We start from the raw sequence: 20,555 nt of genomic DNA, 5'->3' as shown, positions 1-20,555 counted from the left end.
TGTGTGTGTGTGTGTGTGTGTGTGTGTGTGTGTACCTTGTACTCACGTGCCCAGTGTGTGGGGCTGCACGTTTCAAGTACTGTGAGATGGCTGATGGCATTGTTGGTGAAATTTGGGGCTTGGGCCTCAACAAAGTACCACAGGAGTAGAGGGCTAGTGACAAGAGCTCACGTCTAGGAATGTCTAGGCTCTGAGGTGTGGTGCCCGAGGTACTAGGCTGCCAAGTACCTGAGCTCACAGGGATATGCTCACAAATGACCAGTAGATGGCGCTCTAACAACATGAAAATATGGCTGCTCTCCCTCCTGGGCTGGAAAGGGATTTTAGGAAACCGGTTTCCAATCAGAGTTATGACCAATTGCTGATTTTTTTTTTTTTTTTTTTTTTGCGGTACGCGGGCCTCTCATTGCCGTGGCCTCTCCCGTTGCGGAGCACAAGCTCCGGACGCGCAGGCCCAGCGGCCATGGCCCACGGGCCCAGCCGCTCCGCGGCATGTGGGATCTTCCCGGACCGGGGCACGAACCCGTGTCCCCTGCATCGGCAGGCGGACTCCCAACCACTGCGCCACCAGGGAAGCCCCAGTTGTTGATTTTTTATATTTCCGTTTGTGGGTCTTTAGGAGGACACTGGAACTAGGGACATGGCAAGTTCCCCTTACAAAGCATTACGGCAGTGACCTAATCTGAAGTTTTTTCTAAGGATCCTCCCGGATCTTGAGGGCAGTAGATGTGTTCCCAGTTAAGCATCTTCCCAGCGTGGTCCCAGGAGCATTTGGCCACTGATCAGATTCAATTTGAGGATGGTAAGCCCAGCATTCCCACAGGCTTAGCGTGATTGCATAGTTTGTTCTCTTGATGTTGAACAATTTGGGATCCCACTATTACTGCCCCTGAGAAATTAGCCTGGGTATTGGAAAAAGCCATCAAGTGAAAGATCTGTTAGAAGTCTAAAATCTGCCTCTTATCAGATGTGGACAAACTACTTAACATTTCTGAAACTCTAATTCGTTCACCACATCAGGCTTGTAATACATGTGTTGCCAGGCTGACCTCAGAGGTTTGGAGTTAGAGTTACATAAAGTGAAAACTATTGAAGACACATAAGATATTGTTCAGCCATTGAAATTGTAGCCCTTTGGGGACTGGGAGAATGGGGGCATCGGAAAGCATGAAAGAAGTTCACAGATCTCAAAGGGCTCAAGAGCTGTGACAGCCAGGTGGGGGTGAATATGAGAGTGTGCCTTCTTCCCAGCATTACTGTCCTCAGGCCAAGTCCATTCCCAAAGCCATTTGTGCCGTCACGTTTGCCTTTGTCCTCTTGGGCTCCACCCTCTAGGAATTCCCAGTTTTTAACTCCCCTACAGAGGTTTTCATGCTCCCCAGCACACTTTACATCATCCCCAACACATGCATTTGTGATCCCTGCCTCCTGAGAAGGTAGGAAGGTAAGCCTCAACTGCAGTGGGTCCTCACGTTTCCGTGAATAACCTCCTGTCTTGGGAATTCTAGGTCCGTAGAATTACAGCAGCAACAGAGAACACAGGACATTGTAGAGAGAGCAAAAGGAATTAGTACTGGATCTCTGCTTAGTAGGTGACATTGAAGACACAAGCCAAGCGTTCCTGATCTTCCATGAACTTCTTCCAGGAGGTAATGGGTTGGTGAGCCCTGCTTCCTCTGAGAATTAACAGGCATGCCACCCTCTAGCCTGCAAAGGCCGGGACACGAAGCAGAGGGATGAAGTTGCAGCATGAGAATGAGGTCCATCTAGCATTCTAGCCAGTAAAGTTATACAATCTAATTTAATCCCAGAAGCGTATACTTTATTTTTATCATCATCTATTTTGTCCATGATTGTGCTCTCAGTTCCTAAAACAGGGCCTAGGGCTCAGAAATATTTGTCAAATGATTTGAATAAATTTTGTGCTCTGGGTTATGGGTCCTACCTCTGAAAGCATGGATTTGATCATTTCCGAAAGTCTTTTCTCTTCCTGTATGGTTTACAGGGCTACTGAGACAGCCAGTTGTGACTGGTTCTAAATGACCGACAGCTGACGGGACTTTGGGTTCATAGTATCGCCTTCCCTTTCACTCTGACTAGGTGTTCAGGCAGAAAAGGACCCTCCAATTGAGGTAGGTAGAAGGACTGAGTAAGGCAGTAATGGGAAAGCAAAATACTCTGACTCACCTCGAATAGTAATTTGGCTTAAAATGGGCCTTCCTGAATCAAAATGTCAACACGCCATGCCCAAGGGCAGCAGTGCCTGCTAGGGGAGGACGTGTTGAGACCATTCCTTTTGTTTTCCAGCACCAGACACTTTCCCTTCACACAGACACACACTCACATACATTCTCACACAGCAGACCCGTGTCAGTGCTCACATGGCCTTGTCCAGCACACACACACATCCACCGAGGAACACACGTGCCTCTCACTAAGATGTCACCTCTCTTCTCACCAGTTACTCTCACACACAGACACTGCCTTCCACACCAGCGAATCCACACTCACCCGTGATTTCCAGCCTCCGGGCTATGGTCAGTCTTTGTTTCCTTCCTCTGTCCCCACCCCACCCCCACCCCCACCCCGTCTCTTCCATGGCTCAGGTGGGGAGGATTTGGATAGGGCTGTGCGTTCAAGCCAAAGCAGGGGGCAGCTGGTACCTATCTTCAGTTCAAACCACTGACTCACCTGTGCGCAAGGGCTTGGTTGCTAAACCCAGGGACTCGTTCTCTGGGGCGTGAAGTCCACCATTCCCGCTTCTGCAGCTCAGACGCTAATTCTATTTTTTCTTCATTCTTGGGGTGTGTTTGAGGAAGTCAGTGGAGAGGACTTGGGAGTAAAAGATAGGGGTGGGAGGATCCCCCTGTTTGAGAAGGTAGTTTTAGCCTAGAACTCACTACCTCGGAACTCAGTATCGCAGAGATACAGGGCTCTATTAGAGCCAAACCCAAGAGGTCGTCCCAGATCGCTTTTAGAGAGGGGCGGGGTGCAGAAGCTCCCGCCAGAGCTGGCTCCAACACCAGAGTGCGGAGCCCCCAGAGGTCCTAGCGTCCCTCGTGGGACCTCCAGGCTGCTAAGTGGGGACATGGGCAGAAGAGGGTGATGCCTTCTCTGCGGAAACCCTGGGGCAGCGCTCTCGGAGCCTGGGAGGTGCGGAGGCGCGGCCCCGGCGCAGGGCGCGTAGAGCGCAAAGGCTTCGACTCCCGGCTAGGGCGGCGGCGCGCCGGTCACTGCGCGGGGCACAGCCCCGGCGGGCGCCTCTCGGCGGGGACAGGAGGCGCGAGAGCGTGCGCGCGTGCGTGTGCGCCCCCGCCAGGCCTCGGCTCTCAGGCGGAGACTCCGCCGCGCCGCCAGCTGCGCCAGGCTGTCTCCTCTCAGCAGTACTTGGGGAAAGGCGATTCTTGCCTGGATCTTTGCAGAGGGGGCCCGCTACCCTCTGGCTACATCGATCAGTAGCCCAAGCCAGCCTCGGGTCCCAGGAACCTCCTGCAGCGGTTGGCCGGGTCCTTCCGGCTCCATCCCCGCCCCGCCCTAGCTCGCCAGGCCCGCCCCCGCTTCTCCTGGCTCTTCAGTACGCGCCTGACTGCGCCTCTGCGCTCCGCTCGCTCTCCCCCTCCTGGCCTCGTGCTTCTTCTTCTCTGCTCCTCGGAGTGGGGCTGCCAGGGTGGAAGAGGAAGACTGAGTCGGTAGTGAGCAAGTTCGGTCCTTGGACAACTCCCGTGCCAGGCTACCGCTGGGCTCAGCTGCAACCTGTTCCTCCCTCGCCCAAGTGCTCGCTCGCCCGCCCGCTCGCTCGCTCCCGCTCTCCCGCCCTCTCACCGGCGCAGCCGCGGATCGCTGTTGCATGCTGATCCGGGGAGGCGGCGGCGGCGGCGGCGGCGGCGGCGAGCGCTCCGGGCGGATGCTGGCACTCGGGCTTCGCGGCTCTCTGGATGCTGCTCAACTTCTCTCCCAAGCGCAGGAGCTTTGAAGTCATTTGTCCCTCTCCGGTTGGATCGACTTCTTATTTTGATATTTTGGGCGTTGCGGTTTACGCAGCAACCTCAATAGCGCTCTCCCCCCCTCTCTCCCTTTCTGTCTCTCAACCTTTGGATGCGTCTGTGCTGGCAGATTTAAAGACCCAAGTCTTGGCTGTGGGATTTCTCAGATGGACTTGCGGGGGCTGGCGTTATAAAGCATGTCACCATAACCTCGTCCTTGTCTTTTTTTTTTTTTGAAAAGTTCTTTTGTTTTCATTTTTCCCCTCCCCCCACCAATAAATTACCAAACTGTTACCTAGCGGGCCGGTGCCTGCCTCTCTCCCAGAACTAGGTGGTGCGTCTGCCAGAAGAGGAGCTATGTTTGAAGAGCAGCCTACTCCACCCGTCTCCTCTCCAGTCCCTGAACGCCACCACACACTGGCATTTTGAAAAAAAAAAAAAAAAATTGCCTCCAGAAACTGAGCACACCCAAGCTCTTCCCCCCTTTTTTTCCTCCTTGAGGAATGGAGCTTCGCAGAGGTTGTATTTAGATTCAACAGTTCAGAGCGGCGGGGTTGCTGCTGCCGCCTTTCCGAAGAGCTCGCGAGGCTCCCCGGAGGCGGTGGTCCCCGTGTCCGTCTGGATGCGGCTCTGAGACTCCGTGTGTCTTTCTGCTTGTTGCTGTGTGCGGGTGTTCGGCCACGATCACCTTTGTGTGTATTCTGTCTGTTTAAACTTCAGGATGGCTCGCTTCGGGGAGGCGGTGGTCGGCAGGCCGGGGTCGGGAGATGGAGATTCGGACCAGAGCAGGAACCGGCAAGGAACCCCCGTGCCGGCCTCCGGGCCGGCGGCCGCCTACAAGCAGTCGAAAGCGCAGAGGGCGCGGACTATGGCTTTGTACAACCCCATTCCCGTCCGGCAGAACTGTTTCACCGTCAACAGATCCCTGTTCATCTTCGGAGAAGATAACATTGTCAGGAAATACGCCAAGAAGCTCATCGATTGGCCATATCCTTTCTTGCCCACCATCGCTCCCCTCTCCCCCCTTTGCATTTCTTCGGGTAAGGGGGGAAACGTAGCATGGAGTTTGCACCCCCATGCCTTTCCTGGTGCCGATTTGCCTCTGCTGAAGTGCACTCTGTACTTTGGTGCACCTAAGAGGCAAGCTTGGTGCTGTAGAAACCGATGTGGGCACTAGTGTTTTGCAAGGTAAGACTTTTGGTTTTTGATATTTCCTACGTGGAAGTCTCCAGCATCCCTGGGTGCGTGGTGTTGTGGTGTCTGCCCCTTTCGTGGCTGGGCTTTATTCGATTCTCAGCCCCCTAGTCCCTTCACAAGCTGCATAGAATGGGTTGCCCCTAATCTCTGGGTTTTCTTTCATACTCAGCCCCCCGTTTCCCTCCCTTTAAGCCATCCCCTTTGCCCCCATCCCCACCAGCCGGGAAGACACCTACACTATCAGCTTGTAGGAAAGTCAAGACTCCATGAGGGGATTTATCAGTTCAGAAGCTTCAAGAGCTCTGAACCAAAACCCTGTAGACAAGTTGACAAATGGATAAATAACGCAGGCGTTTGGCTTGGGACCCAGCTAACTCTGCTGGGGACTGAGTTTAAGTTCCACTGGAAGTGGAGTGAATGAGTGTGTCAGGGGAGGCAATCTCTAATGACACAGCCCAGACAACGCAGAGTTCGGGCTCTCTTCTCAGCCATGAAAGAGCAGCTCATCAGGGCCCATCCTTTCCTTAGTCCTGGGTTGGGTACTCCTGCCTCTTAATGCTTCATCAGCTGAGCGCTCTCCTAGTGCCCAGGATCCAGGCAGATCTGCTGGGCCTGAATGCATCAGCGGGGTGCTGCATCAGCTGAGCCCAGAGGTGTGCACGCAGTCTGTCTCTCCCTAGTTCCAGAGGAACTGCTCTCCACAAAGAGCTGGTGGGGGGAATCTCTGATGGTAACGGTGTCAGGGTGAACGGGCATAGAGAGAGGTTCTTTGCAGGTTTAATGAAGTGCGCCAAATGTGGGCTGCTGATTAGGCATCTCACTGCCTCTTTCTTCACTAAGAATATGGGCGTCTGGCAAGGTCTCTAGGAATTGGGGGTTGCTGGATGGTGAGGGGGATGAGTAGGGAGCAAGCCCGTGGGATGGTGTTATACGTGGGGGTAGGCTTGGAGACATGGGACTTTGATGCTTGTGGAGAGGGATTTCTTGGGAGGGATGCACCTGCGAAAGAGGCCACTCCTCTTCTTCCCCATCCTCCCTCCTCCCCTCTCCCACCCTCCAGGTGTGCAGCAGGGAGACAGCTGGAGCCACGTTGGGTCTCTAGTAGCAGCGAGGCTCGTGGCTCACTCCCCTCGGGGTCTGGGCATCTCCCTGCTACTCCCACCCTCGTCTCTGGCCTTCCCCTCTTTCCTCCCTAGTTCCCTGCCTCAGCAGCATGGCGATTGGCTGGCTCGTGGTGCTTCTAGGCAGTACCCCTCATTAGAAACGGAGGAGCATCTCTAGGCAGATATTCTTCCTGCTGCTGCTCGAACCCTCCCACAGCCCCCGCTGGCTGGGCTTCTTCTCCCCTTCTCCCTGCACTCCCCTCCCTCTCCTACCCGCACAGAATGGTCCTGGGGCCAAACAGTACCAGAGTTAAACCTACCTAGGGTGAGGGGGACTGGGGAGGGGGAAGGGTCCGGTCCCTGCAGTCCCGCCTGCCGGTGAGCTGCACAAAGCGACAGCTCTCATTGTGTTTTCGTGCTGCGGCTGCGAACACTGCTCTAGTCAGGTCCCTAGAGATTTCTTCAGCGGCACCCCCTTCCCCGCCCGCCCATCTTCTACAATTCTCTAAAATTTCCCACCCACCAGGTGCTGCCTCTCTTAGGGGCCTGTTTACCTAGACAGGCGCCCTCCCGTTTCCCGGCGGTAGACAAAGCCGCCCAGCCGCCGCGCGGGTGGCAGAGTGTGCCCGCAGCCAGCGTTGGTACCTCGGACAGCGCCACCGAAACTGCCCCGCGGCCTGGGCGCCACCGTCCCCGGGGTTCAGCACCTCGGGCACTTCCGGCCGGGCCCAGGCTCCCGGGAGGGGAAATTAAGCACGTTTCCTACACCACGCGTTCGCCGCTTTTCACGTTTTCTCTTCCGCTGCAAAAACGCCGCCTAGAATAGCAGGAGTTGCGAGCGGCGCAAGGTGCGACTGTGGGTTTCACTGCGCTCTTTCCTTGTCTTCGGCCAGAATGCACCAAAGAGACTCAAAGGAGAGACTAGGGAGTTGATTTCGGCATCCTACTCAGTGCCTTGGCCTTGAGCCCCGTCCCAGTGGTCTCTTCCATCCCCATAGTTGGAAGTTTCACAGTGCTTCCACAGCATGTAGGCTGTTAGTGTTTGGAGAGCATCTGCTAAGGTGTGTAGTGGAGACCTGTTCGCAAATTTAAAACACACCATGTTTGCTGTTTATTCCTGGCTGTACAGTGTAGTTGACTAATATATATTCCCTCTGGTGGTGACCATGTGGACACATTGCGCTTCTGTGGGTTCTGCGTTTGCTCTAATACCGCATATCAGTTCCTAGTCTCACCTCTCTTCTTTTCTAATTCCTTTCTGGAATTATATTCCTTTTTCTTACTGGGAGTCAGTGTGAGCACTGGTTACCAGTAAAGCTTGGGAGCTAAGCTGTCTGGGTTCAAATCTCAGTTCCTTCACCAGCTCTGTGACCTTGAAAAGTTACTTCATTTCTCTGTGACTCAGTTTCCTTATCTGTAAAATAAGGATGGTAATAATGAGTTACTGGGAGAATTAAATGAATTAATATATGTCAGGTTCCTAGAACACCGCCTAATTCCCTGCAAACACTAGCTATTATTATTATTAATAGAGTCCTTCAGAAATTTCAGCATACCAGAAGGGAGGGATCTTAGTTCTAGGTGAACGAAGTCTTCTAGGCTTTTGTCTCCCACAGACAGCAAAGACCAGCATCACCTGGAGGCTTGTTAAACATTCAGGATCCCAGATACAGAGAAGAAACCAGTGGTTTCCACAAGGGAGAGGGGCAGGGGGAGGGGCAAAATAGGTGAAGGGGCTTAAGAGGTACAAACCAGCAGTTATAGTATGAACAAGTCACAGGGATGTAACGTACTGCACAGGGACTATAGTCTATGTTTTATAATAACTTTGTATGGCATGTAATCTATAAAAATATCGAATCACTATGTTGTGCACCTGAAACTAATATAATATTGTAAATCAATTATACTTCCATTAAAAAAAATTCAGAATCCTGAGCCACACTTCAGATTTACTAAATCAGAATCTGCATTTTAATAAGATCCTCAGGTGCTCAGTATGCCTGTTCACGCCTGGCAAGTACTTCTGTGCTCTACGTAAGGGCCAGATTTTCACAGAAAGGAAGGTTCAGGACGCATGTCAAGACCTGTTTTGAACTGTCATGTTCATATGCAACGTGCTTGAGGATTTTGATTATTCATGTAGTACACTTTTTGAGATGTATACATCTTTTCTTGGCTGCAAAAAGTCACTGTAGAACTAGGGGGATAATATGTACTTCTGTGTGCTGTGTTAGTGGTCTCTGAACACCACGTAATACTGGTCTTTAATCAGATTAGCCTGAAAAGATCAGTTAAACAGAAGGAATGATTTAATTGAGACTTGCCACTCTCTGACTTGGTTGGGGGTGGTGATAACCTCGTCCAGTTATTAACAGGGCAGATCTCGTTCTTATGGGAAGAAATGCATAGGATAACCTAGATTTGGCAAGAAAAATGGTGGCAAGTCAACAGCCCACTCTGAATGTGTTTCATTTTTCTTGGAAGCTACATCTGCACAGGGAGATAATTTTATTTTCTTATGGCAATCTCTTCTGCAGTGGGTGCCATAACCTTTCTGAAAATGCTAATCTGATTTAAAATGTGGTATTACATTTTATATGATTCCTCTTTTTCTTTTTTGCTCATCTAATAGATCTAACAGAAGGGTTCTCTTTTTCTCAGGGAATCGGCTGCTGTGAATGTCACCCCGCATTCACTGTGTCATAAGCTTACTGGCTCTAACCCTTCTGTGCCCAGGCCCAGTTGCCCTGTGGACCTACAGGGTCTCCCTCATGGTTGGTGAGATGTTCCCCACGCGTTTGCACTTTTCCAGGTTAGAGGATGAAGGGAAGAAATGGCATGTCTGACTTTGTGCCATCGAGGGGCAGTGGGAGATTTCTCCCCCACTGACGGTGTGGGTTATCTCAGCAGGGGAGCACATGTTTCATGTGGAAATGAACATGGTTTAAAGTAGGAAGATCAAATGTGTTTGTAGCCACTGAGCTGATGAAGCTCATTATAATGAACCTGTGGATACTCATTCGTGATTTCTTGTTTCAGAGAATTTCTTTATAGCCCCAAAGGGCTCTGGCTTTGAGTCAGAGGTTATGTGCTTTGTTGTGGAGAATTTCCCGTTGTCGATTATCCATTATTTTTGGAGGATTTTGCTGAAGATTACAGAAAGCTTTAGTTCCCCAATCTCCCATTATGGCATATACTTTTCTCCTGTTCTGTTGCCTATAAATATATTGCACTGTGAAAGATAGTAGACTGTGATCCTGGCAGGAATTTCAGGTTTGATGTAACTCTAATGGCTCATGAGTCAGAGCACCTTGATTAGGGCAGAGGGTGGCAGCTAACAAGAATGAAGTCTGTAATTATATCCTGTGATCAGATAATGCAGAAAGTCTTCACATCTTCTGTGTACCTGGGCACAGAGGCAGTGAAACAGATAGCGACTGTAACTGGCACTGATGCTGCGGGATAAAGGTCTTCATTTTCTGAGTCTCCCAGGACAATCTCCATGTTGCCTCGTGGCTTTGCCCTTGAAATAAGGTGTGAGAAATGTTCCCTCCAGAAACCAGGCTAGGACTTGTCGTGGGGACCAGTCGTAATTCGGATGCAGCCTGGAATGCTAGTTGGAGTGAAGGAGTTTGACAGAAATGAAATGACTTGAGGATGGAGACAAAAATATCTTGGATGTGATAGTGTTGTCTGTTGGTTTGCATGTCATTATTTCCCCACTTCTCTCCACTTGCTTTCCCTGTGCTAGGTGCAGGGCACACTATGAATTAAAGGAGGAGGAGGAAGAAAATAACGAGAACAGGCCTTCTTTTTTTTTTTAAACATCTTTATTGGAGTATAATTGCTTTACAATGGTGTGTTAGTTTCTGCTTTATAACAAAATGAATCAGTTATACATATACATATGTTCCCATATCTCTTCCCTCTTGCATCTCCCTCCCTCCCACCCTCCCTATCCCACTCTAGGTGGTCACAAGCCAGGCCTTCTTTTTATCTTCTTTTGAAAGATCTAGACTCTGGGATTAGTAGCTCGATCCAGAATTGCTTATCTCTTTTTAGCTGCTGCTATACAAAATGTAGGTGTTTTTTTCCCCCCTCAAACTCTGCTGCATTTCCCCCTCTTTATAGGAACATCTGGTTTCTTTCCATTTTCATATTCTTAGTTGAAATAAAATGCAGTCAAGATGTGCAAAACTATGAGAACTCTTGCAGACTCTGGCTCTCTGTGTTCTATCATATCATCAGTAGCCTCCCTCCTGTCATCTGCAGGGCTGCCTGGGAGGCTGCAGCTCCCCAAGGCCAGCGTGTGGTCCAGCCCATCAGAGGCAACTGTGCTGATCTAATTTTGTTTATCACTGACCACTAAGACATTAAAAGGGGGAACCTATACGTGACGGTAATTAATACCCTTTTATTCACGGAGAGAGAGACCAGGTCCTTTTCTTCACTTTCTCTTTCTGCCCAGTCCTCCGCCCTTTTCATCTTTCTATATTTCTCCCTCTCATTTTTAGGTTCAGCCTTTGTGAATAATTCATTATATGTGTGGGTTTTTCCTAGGCTTTTTGGAAAAGGAAGGTTATTCATCTTCTGCTTGGTTATGAGGAAGATCTCTTGCAGAGGGCCAACTTCACAAATCAACTTTTTTCTCTAAGTCCTCTATATTTTTGCAGTGGGATTGGGACACATGAGAAGGGTAGCTGGGGGGAAGAATCTTTTTAAATCGTTTTTTTCTTGCTGCTTTTGTAATGATTGCCTCCTACCCAGTCCTGTTACATTTGGGTGCCCCATCAGTTTGCAGCCATTCCCCTCCTGTATTCAGAGAACGTGGTTAACTAGAAGATATTTATGTCCCCAAGCACTTGTCACTCTGAATCCTTTCATCCTCCTAGGTCTTCACGCTGATAAATGCTGAGCCACTGAGCTAAGAAGCAGGCTTCTGTAACTGCTTCATTTCAGATTCCAGTGTGAATTCACATAGGATTGGAGTGGGGAGCAGACACTTAAATTAGTGTATCACGCCCCCCATCACCATGTGACTTCTGAAGCAGTCCTTTCAAAGAGGGATAAAAATGCCAGGGACCTCTATCAACGCTTCTCTTCCCAAACATTCTAAACCTACGCAGAGAGGGCCGGTGGAGGTTCACCAGCCCTGTTGCCAGCGTTGCCCTTAATTAAGGACGGAAAGTACAGCACAGAGTTTTTAGGTTCCTCCGACCGAGCAGCCTCTTATGCGTTAAGCCTACTTCAGTGCGCTGTCTATGGTGTATTTTTGGTCACTGAGCACCCCAAGAATGTTTACTGAGTTTTTCATTCCCCACACCTTTGGCCGGTCTTTGGCTATAAACTCTTAACCCTATTTATGAGCCCCTATGTCCCCTTCTCTGGAAAGCAAGGAGCAGCTAGAAGGTATATCCTTAAGAGGCAGAAATGGGCCAGATTAAGGAGAACAGCACTGAATGACTTTAAAAAGTGTCTGTTATCCAATCCATACCCCACCCTGTCCCTGACAATGCAGTGGGTTATCCCTTAGGGGTTTCTTTTCTTATTGTATTTTGAGTTCCAAGTTTGTAGGACTGAACAGTTCCACTCTCAGCCTTTTTGAATTTTTTTTGTTTTGTTTTAAGGCCTGCAATGAATCCATTTTTGTAAAGTAGTTCATCCCAGAGGCAGGTGGGTGGGGCTTGGGGATGTAAGTCCAGGCTAGGCTCCAGCTCTAGGCTCCTGTGGTCCAGCTAAGTGAGCGGCTTCAGGGAGGGACCCTCCTATGCCGAGTGTGGCCTTTGTGCCTGTAGGTGGCTGATTTGAATCTCTGTTGCAACTCTGCATAATTATGAGGCTTCTTTTTGGGGGGGGGGCTGCATTTGGTCCTGCTGCATTTTTGCTGCATCTGTTTTGCCTCATCTCGTGAGAATTTGGAAAGCCTGTTTCAGATGTACGCACTGGCTTTCTAAAGGCTTGTGTCGTTAAAGCCAGAAGGTGGCGGTGGAGTGGGGTGTCCTGTTTTTTTTCCTCTTCCCCTTTAGGGGAGATGAAAAGGATGTGGCCACACAGTGGGTAACAGGTTAGAGGGGAGAAGTGCTCTGGCCAGTAATCAGAGTCTGGTATCATTTCCGTAGCCGAGATACAGGGGGCTGGGAGTGGCCTCAGGGACCCAGAGGAGAGCCTCTGCACACCAGCGTGAGGAGGAAGTTCGTGCTCTCAAGTCTTTCCCAGCCTTCAGCTCAGTTGGAGGTTTGAAGCGTTGCAAACTTTCTGTACCTTTCTCCTGTTTCCACACCTCACGGTCATGGGGCTGGTCGGAGTCAAAAAGCATGAAATGGATTTTCAGCAGTCACTCGCTGACGTCCTGGCAATTCCAGCTGTGTCCTATTGGGAACTGTTTTGCTTCCGCTCTGTCAGGGATGTTCCTTGCCAGCAGGTGGTTTCTGTCAGCATCAAGGCTAATTCCTCATTTAGCTTCTTTGTGTCGAAGTCATACATATGGACTCTGTCTGTTTCATCTCTACCGTTAGTCTTCAAACTTCATTGTGTCTCAGAATCTCCTGAAGGGCTTGTGAAAATACAGATTACCGGACCTCAGTCCTGGAGTTTCTGACTTCATTGGTCTGAAGTAGAGCCTGAGAATTTGCATTTGTCACAAGTTCTCAGGGGACACTGATGCTGCTGGCCCTGGAACCGTAGTTCAAGAACCACTGCTATGCCTGGCAGTGCCTTTAGAGAAGACCAGTCTTACAAAGCGCCCATCCTAAATCTCTCTCTCTCTCATATAACAGCCTGGAGCCTTGCTGTTAACAGGGGTTCTTTGGGTTCAGGTAGTGAGTCTTTGAGACTTTCTTTACCAAAATACAGATGATCTTGGGAGCAGGGACATAGTAAGCTAGTATATGACATTATCCACTTAGAGTTAGTTCTTATTCTTTCTGGGCTTATAATTGAGAGCAGCCTGTTCTGACAATAGGCAAAGGACATGCGCATTTAATTCCAGCACCTAGCACAATGCTGGCACTTGGTGAGTATTCGGTAAACTGTTGTTGAATGATAGAATTAATCAGCTGCTATTGATTAAAACCACAAGCATCGGCGAAGTGCCTGTTATGTGTCTAGTGTTGCACTGACTGGGACCTGTAGGACCAGGCATAGCCTTAGTAGGGGAAGAGGAGAATGCTGGGAGGTGGTGAGGGCACTGGATGGCTGGCAGGGGATTGAAAGGTCATTACATGGGAATTTGGAGGTTGGAAAAGTAGCTTCACCTACTTTTGAACCTTGCTAAGGGTCGCTCTAGTCTCTATAATATCCAACACAGGCTGTGCAGAAAGTACTTGGTGTCTGTTGTTATCGGGCATTTGGTTGTACAAAACTCTTTATTAATTGGCACCCAGAGATCTATGGTTTAATGACAATTGACATTTATACGGATGGCCCCTAGGTACCACAGAATGCTGTAGTGCTTTCTGAATATGACGGCCAATGAAGCATTCGTTACATTATGTCAACATGGCTTGAATGGTGTGTGTACTTTATTGTATTCAGAGCTGCTGCAAATTATAATCCATATTGATTATATAAAGTAGCTCTTTATCACTTTTTTGTTAAATTAACCAAAATCGTCTTCTCCAGCTACACCAGATAATAGAGGAATTTCTGCATTGTTCTAGAAATGAGTCCTTTCAACTCTGGTAATACTGTAGGACCTGGAGATGGATCCTGGTACAGTTGTCATAATGTCAGGTGGTGGTTAGAACAAAGTCATTATTTTTTAAATAGCTCAGCAAGCTTTAGATTTAGTGGGCAAGTTCTCCAGCTGACAAGCCGGCATTGCATCTAACTGGGTGTGCTTGGTTCTGTAGGCTCACGTTGAAAATGAACCACCAAGATTTCCAAGAGGGTCCCCAATAGGCATCTCAGCAAGAGATTGACAGGTGACACCTTCCCCAACTTGATTGAATTACCCAACTTTTGTGCTTTGGACTGTTCCATGCTCTTTTATACGCCCATCTCATTTCTCCTTGATCAAGATCAGAGGATGTTTGGTTTGAAACTGTTCATTTCAGGGTGATGGTCTTTAGATGCTTAAGGCTGTGGAACTTTAGAGTTGGGACTGACCCGAACGACTGTGTAGATGACATCTAGGTGACTGTTCTTGGAGTATGGGGACAGTTACGTCCTCCTGGCACAGTGTTTTCTTGCTTTCTGTATCGGGATCACAAATCCTGTTGCAATCCAAGTGATGCTGTGGACGCCTCTTCCCTGAAAAATCCACATACAATTTTGCATTAAATTTCATGGAGGGGCGGTCCATGGATCACAATTTAAAAATGCTAACTATGTTAGAAAATTCCCACATTCTGGGATGTTGGGATGCTGGGCCATCAGGACAATGTATCCTTTAGGTACAACTGTGACAGGACTTCACGTGGAAGAGCTACAGATATCTGTTTGTGTGAGTGCATCAGCCATGCTACCATGATGAAACATAAACATTCTAACCAAAGAGCATTAAGTCAATGCTGGAACTCTTTCTCCATCACCCTGATAGACGGCCATCAGGCTTCTAGTGTCAGGGTGCTCTTCCATTATTAGAAAACTTAAAGTGTAGGAAGCTGAAATATTCCTCCTTATAGTTTCCACCCGTTTGTTTGTTTGTTTTCCTGTTTCTGTTCTGTAAAGCAACACAGACCGAATCTACTTCTTGTTCACTTAATGGTACTGTGGTACTGAGCAGTGCTATTGGCTAGAACTTTCTGTGATGATGGGTATGTTTTTATCTGTGCTGTCCAGTGCTGTAGCTGCTGGCCACATGTGGTTCTTGAGCACTTGCTATGTGGCTATCGTGACGGAGTGTTCAGTTTTAAATTTTATTTCATTTTAATTAATTCAAATTTGAATAGCCACATATGGCTAGTAGCTGCAGTACAGGGAAGCAGAAGTAGAGAGGCTAGATAGAGTCAGAAAGCCTGAGCTCCTGTCTGGGTTCTGTTCTTTGTTTGCTTTGTAACTGGACACAGTTTCCCTAGCTTGTTGCATAGGGCTTCTTGCGATCCCCTCTGCACGTGGCACCAACCTGTCTCACCCGCCATGATGCCCTTCTTTCCAGCTGTTCCAATGGGCCGCTTGAAGGGACCATCCTCTCCCAGGCCTCCATCCCTGCGTACTTGCTGCTCCCTCTGCCTGGAATGTTTTCTCTCCCCCCCCCACCGACTTCCTGGCTTTAAGACTGTACTCAGAGGTCATTTCCTCCATGAAGCCTTCCTTGATTTCTCTCAGCAGAGTAAGGCCAACTCCCTCCTTCTGGCTCCCATATGCCACCTAGTTTATTACTTTCTTATAACACTCACTTACCACATAGCTTTAGTATTGGTTTAAAATCCCTACAAGCGAAGGGCCGTTATCTATAAGTTCCGGAACTTAGAACAGTGCTTACTAACATTGGCATTTAACACACGTATCTATCTATCTATTTATTTATACTATATTTTTGACTGTGTTGGGTCTTTGTTGCTGCACTTGGGCTTTCTCTAGTTGCGGTGAGCAGGGGCTACTCTTCGTGGTGGTGTGTGGGCTCTAGGCGTGTGGGCTTCAGTAGTTGTGGCACATGGGCTCAGTAGTCGTGGCTCGCGGGCTCTAGAGCGCAGGCTCAGTAGTTGTGGTGCACGGGCTTAGTCACTTCGCGGCATGTGGGATCTTCCCGGACCAGGGCTTGAACCCGTGTCCCCTGCATTGGCAGGCCGACTCTTATCCACTGTGCCACCAGGGAAGTCCCCATTTATTTAAATTAAAATAATTTTTTAAAGTTTTTTTTTTCTGTGAAGAAACGGTATCCTGACTTGACTTGAGATTGTCGTCAGCTTAAAGCCTTGGATCTTTTACTGTGAATTGATGACAGAGTTCATTTTCCCTCGAACTCTTCTCATTCAATTTAATTGTTGAATGTGAATTCAGGACTCCGTGTTTATTTCAAATACATTTTATCTCCTTGTTTCTGGTCCAGCAGTCCATCCTGTAGACATCCTTTTCAAGTGGGGACAGGGAACTAACATTCACTGAGCATCCGTAAACTTCAGACTCTATACATATTTTTATCCACATTTTATATATGGGGAAACTGAGGCTAAGGAAGATTCATTCGGTTGCCCAAGGTCATCACCAGTGAACTTGAACCCTGGTGGTCTGACTCCAACACTTAGGTGGTTTCCATCGCACATTGCCTCTAGACCCTGCTGTTTAGTGGGCGTGCTCTTTACCCTGAGGGCTACATCAACTGCAGCCCGGATAGACATGTGCCTTATGCTTTCATTCAGGTAACTGATAGAAATATGGTTAGAACTGGGGACCTCCCTTCTGCTTACTACTAGTGCACTGGTAAGTGCTCATCGACTGTTCAGATTTTCTCACATTTCCTGAACGGTCCTTTAGCCAGGTGTTAGCTCTCTATTTTGCCTGTAAGGATATTGTGCGAGATATCCTTGTCACATGCTTTGCTGAAATCTGTACACACCTTTATGCCTCTTTCATGCCTTTGTTAGGCCAGGATATATAGCATCTTGCTTTCTGCAAAGTCCACACTGTGTGTCATTTTCAGAGACTCACTTAGACAATGTTTTATTTCTTTCCTGTGGACAGTTGAAGTGATCGTAGGAGTTGAAGTGATATTAGACGTCAGGTAGTCCAGTGCCCAGCTGATGAAAGCTTCACCTTAGGGTTTAGGATTTACCAGTCCCTGCTTGGAAGCATTTTAGAGTGTCATAGTTAAAAATGTGGCCTTTAGATTCAAATCTTGGTACCGTCTCCACCACTTCCTTGCTCGTGCCTCTGGGAGTTACTTGACCTTGCTGTGCCTTAGAATTCTCAAACCTAAAGTGGAAATAGGAATTTTACCTATAAGGTGTATCTTAGAGGATTTTTGTGAGGATCAGATGAGATGACACATGGAATATGTGAGAACGATGTCTGGCACATAGTAAGCCATGAATACATCTTAGTTGTTAGTATCTGGTTAATTTCAGTTGACTCAACATTGAATTTCTGCAGCTAAGTTTTTTCCTTCTAACAATACCATTTATTTTCTCCTGACCCTTGTTGGTTGTCTAACCTGAACACTGCCAGATGTTTATGTGACCTTGCATTGGTTTTGTAACCCCTCTTAGCCTCAGCGTCTTCAGGTGTGAGGCAGAGGTCACCTGCCCTGCTTTGCCTCCCTTGCGAGACTGTTGTGAGGCTAGCATCATCTAATATGTATGAAAACCCTTTGTAAACGTGTTAGATATTAGCACTAGTGTTAATGTCAATAGGGTTAATAAATACCCAACATTTTATTGAATGTTTACTATGTGCCAGATTCCTGTGCTAAGTGCGTCCCATGGATTATTGGCATTTATTCCCCAGGACAGTTCCACAGAGATATGCATGCTTGTTTTCTACATTTCACAGCTGGGAAGATTACAGTGTGGAGAGGTTAACTCATTTGCCCAAGATTACACAGCAAGTGAGGCCTGGAGGCCTGGATCAGAGCCCGTGCTCTCAACCACTGCCACTAGGTGGTTTGCCCACCAGCCCTTTTTGTTTTTCTTCTCAAAGTTATTGGGTTTACATTTTTAAAGATACATTAAAAATATCTACATCCAAACCTGTCTTTCTTCATGGGTCTCTGATGCCAGTTTTACAGCAACCTTGTCCCTGAGGACACACTTGGATTTACAATCCAGAAAAAAAAATATCTGTAGGAGCAATAATGATGCAGAATTTTTCCAGCAAACTTTTGATAAAAGGAGATGAGATATTCAAAACTATCAACCTTAGACAAAGTCACTCGATTTTGTTTGTACAGAAATGGTAGCCGCAAGTTTCAGATGGCCTGATTGCTGGTGTGTGGAAGTGTCCCTCCTAGAACCCCAGCTTGGCCTCTGGGCAGGTTTTCTTCTCAGAGGTTGTCAGCCTTCTAGCTAACTCCTCCAGGACACTGGAGGGCATTTTACTTGAGGGAACTGGGCACTGATGTGGATGTGAATGGAGAACCAGGATATACCACTTGGCTTCTGGAAACCAGGTGCAGGACCCAAAGGAAATTAGGGAGTGGGCCTAAAGAAACATGAAAGGAACTGCCTCTTCTTTCTGCTAACTTTGGATTGTATTTGCAAGGGAGTTTGTATTTATGAGATAACTGAGCCATATGGATGTACAAGGATACATGTGTTCTCCTGGTCTGCTGATATGAGGAGCAGTTGAAGGGTGTGGGCTTTTCTGGAGGTGGGGTGGGTAGGTGGATGTGGTAACATGAGGAGAGGCAGTTCTGGGGGATATGGGCCCATGTAAATTCAGAGGATCTGGGCACTTTGGCAACATGATAATCCCTTCTCATCGATAGTTAATGTATTTATTTATTTTTGAGATCACCATCTGCCCCTCCTCCCCCAAAGTTCTGTGGATAAGGGACGGTACATCTTCTCTGGGTAACCTCTCTCCTTGGTGATGATTAGAGAGTAACAAACAAATGCCCACCCCTGAATGTGCAGGCTCAGGAAGACTGAGCTCACTTCTGTCCCAAACCTCAGTAGACAGGCTCAAAGGAGCAAAGCAAGGGAATAGATTCTGGGAAATGAGAACTGTCTGACAGCTTTCCACACTTCCACTGTGGAAGAGGCTGGGTTCAGAGCAACCCTGCACGATGATAAGGTTTATCATCCCTTTCTCTTCTCTTCCCTTCATTTATTTTTATTTTCATGTAATTATTTTCATATCATTTTACCAGCATGCTGTAGAGACCACGATCCAGACCTGGAGAGTCATCCATCCTTCAGTGCACATCCCTGGGAGTGTTCAGAGGAACCTCACCTTTAATAAACGCCTGTTGTGTGGCAGACACTCTGCAGTGTGCTTTAGAGCCATACTATCACTTTACCCAAAGCTGTGTGAAGTGGATATTATTTTCTCATCTTACAGATGATTAGCCCAGGGTCACAGGGAGATGTGGTCTGAATGACTCCACTGGCTCCTCTCTTTCCACTGTACCACACTGCCTCAGGTCAGACCAGAAGAGTAGCAAGTACTCTTCCCTAACAGAGCATCTTTTAGGATGACACTGTGAACTGCTTGCCTGTATCAGTAGCCCCCGTTGGGTATGAGGCTAAACCCATGGGGGAGTAAAGGAGCGATAGATGGGAAAAGCACGAAGATCTCTCACCCATCATCATGAAATGGGTCTGAGGCAGCTTGCCCTGTGTCACTGGAATGCAAGCTTCATTTGGAACTGGGGCCCTTTGCTCTTTTGTCTTCTGTCTTCACCAGAAGCTCCAGTCAGATGTCATCACTCTGCAAAGGACTTTTGATTTGGAAGTGCCAGTTCTCCTTTTCTTTTTAATATTAGCATATCAAGTCCATTTTCTTTTTTCCAGCCCTCAAAAGGTCTGTTCTCAGCCCTCCCTTTTCCGGGGCACCCATAGTGTGAGTGGTAGTGTGGAGTAGACAACATTTAGGACTGTTTTTGAACTTTCACCTTTTACTGAATGCTCTTACCTTCGCGGCTTGTTAAGGACATGGGGGCGGTGGGGACAGAGAGGCTGCAGAAAAGACTCTACCATCCCGACAGAGAGTGTAGGAAAGGCTTACAGTAGGTTTATGGAAAAGCAGCCTCAGGTTCACCTTCAGGTCACCATTTGGAGGATTCTGACTTTTTATTAACTATCTCTTACAGGTGTTTCTAGCCAGTCCAGCTTGTCATGGAGCTCCTGCTATTGAAAATTTAGAAGTGTTTCCATTGACTTTAGACACTTGAAAGGTATTCCTAGGCGTGCCAGGACTTCTGCTTTGGGTGTTATTGTTGGATGTACTCATTAGTAGCTTCGCCCAAAGTGACTTCTCTCAGTTGTAATAATGGGCGCTCCCCCTTTCTGTCTCACTTCCCTTCCCATCATGTTACTTCTTATTAGCACCACAGACTAAGAGAATGTTGGAGTTACGGGGACCTAAGAGAGACTCTAACCAAACCTTCCTTTATCTGTAGGAAAGCTGAGAGTCAGAGAGGTTAAATGACTTGTCACTGATCTCTCAGTAAGTGACAGAGCCGGGGCTGGAACCCAGGGCTCCTGACTCTCAGTCCAGGGCTCCTTTTTAGCACATTTCCTCTGTGCTTGCTTCAGTACTCTTTCTCCACTCGGTCATCATCCTTCTATCCCCTCATCCTCTTTCTGGGATGCTTTCCTCCTTTTTTTTTGTTAGCAGGTATATGTTTTCAGTGTTTCTCTGGGTTGGGGCATAGGAGTCTGGGTCATGA

At 48.1% G+C, this 20,555-nt stretch overlaps 1 protein-coding gene and 1 long non-coding RNA gene across 2 annotated transcripts in view; one reads left to right on the top strand and one right to left on the bottom strand.

The window, feature by feature from the left end:
• CACNA1E (calcium voltage-gated channel subunit alpha1 E) overlaps positions 1 to 20,555 on the top strand; it is a 474,871-nt gene that overhangs the window by 168,788 nt on the left and 285,528 nt on the right. The window contains exon 4 of the mRNA XM_049700372.1: positions 4,704 to 4,970. Within this exon, the coding sequence (XP_049556329.1) occupies positions 4,704 to 4,970 (267 nt within the window). The remainder of the gene's footprint in view (positions 1 to 4,703; positions 4,971 to 20,555) is intronic.
• Positions 421 to 3,754, bottom strand: LOC117201303 (uncharacterized). The gene is made up of 2 exons (XR_004483311.2): positions 2,692 to 3,754; positions 421 to 1,707 (listed from the first exon to the last, which is right to left on the bottom strand). It is a non-coding gene; the product is annotated as an uncharacterized LOC117201303 (long non-coding RNA).

This window comes from Orcinus orca, chromosome 1 (assembly GCF_937001465.1).
Source record: "Orcinus orca chromosome 1, mOrcOrc1.1, whole genome shotgun sequence".
Classification (NCBI taxonomy): Eukaryota; Metazoa; Chordata; class Mammalia; order Artiodactyla; family Delphinidae; genus Orcinus; species Orcinus orca.
Note: the sequence above shows the minus strand (reverse complement) of the source record. Positions and strands in the feature narration are given on the sequence as shown.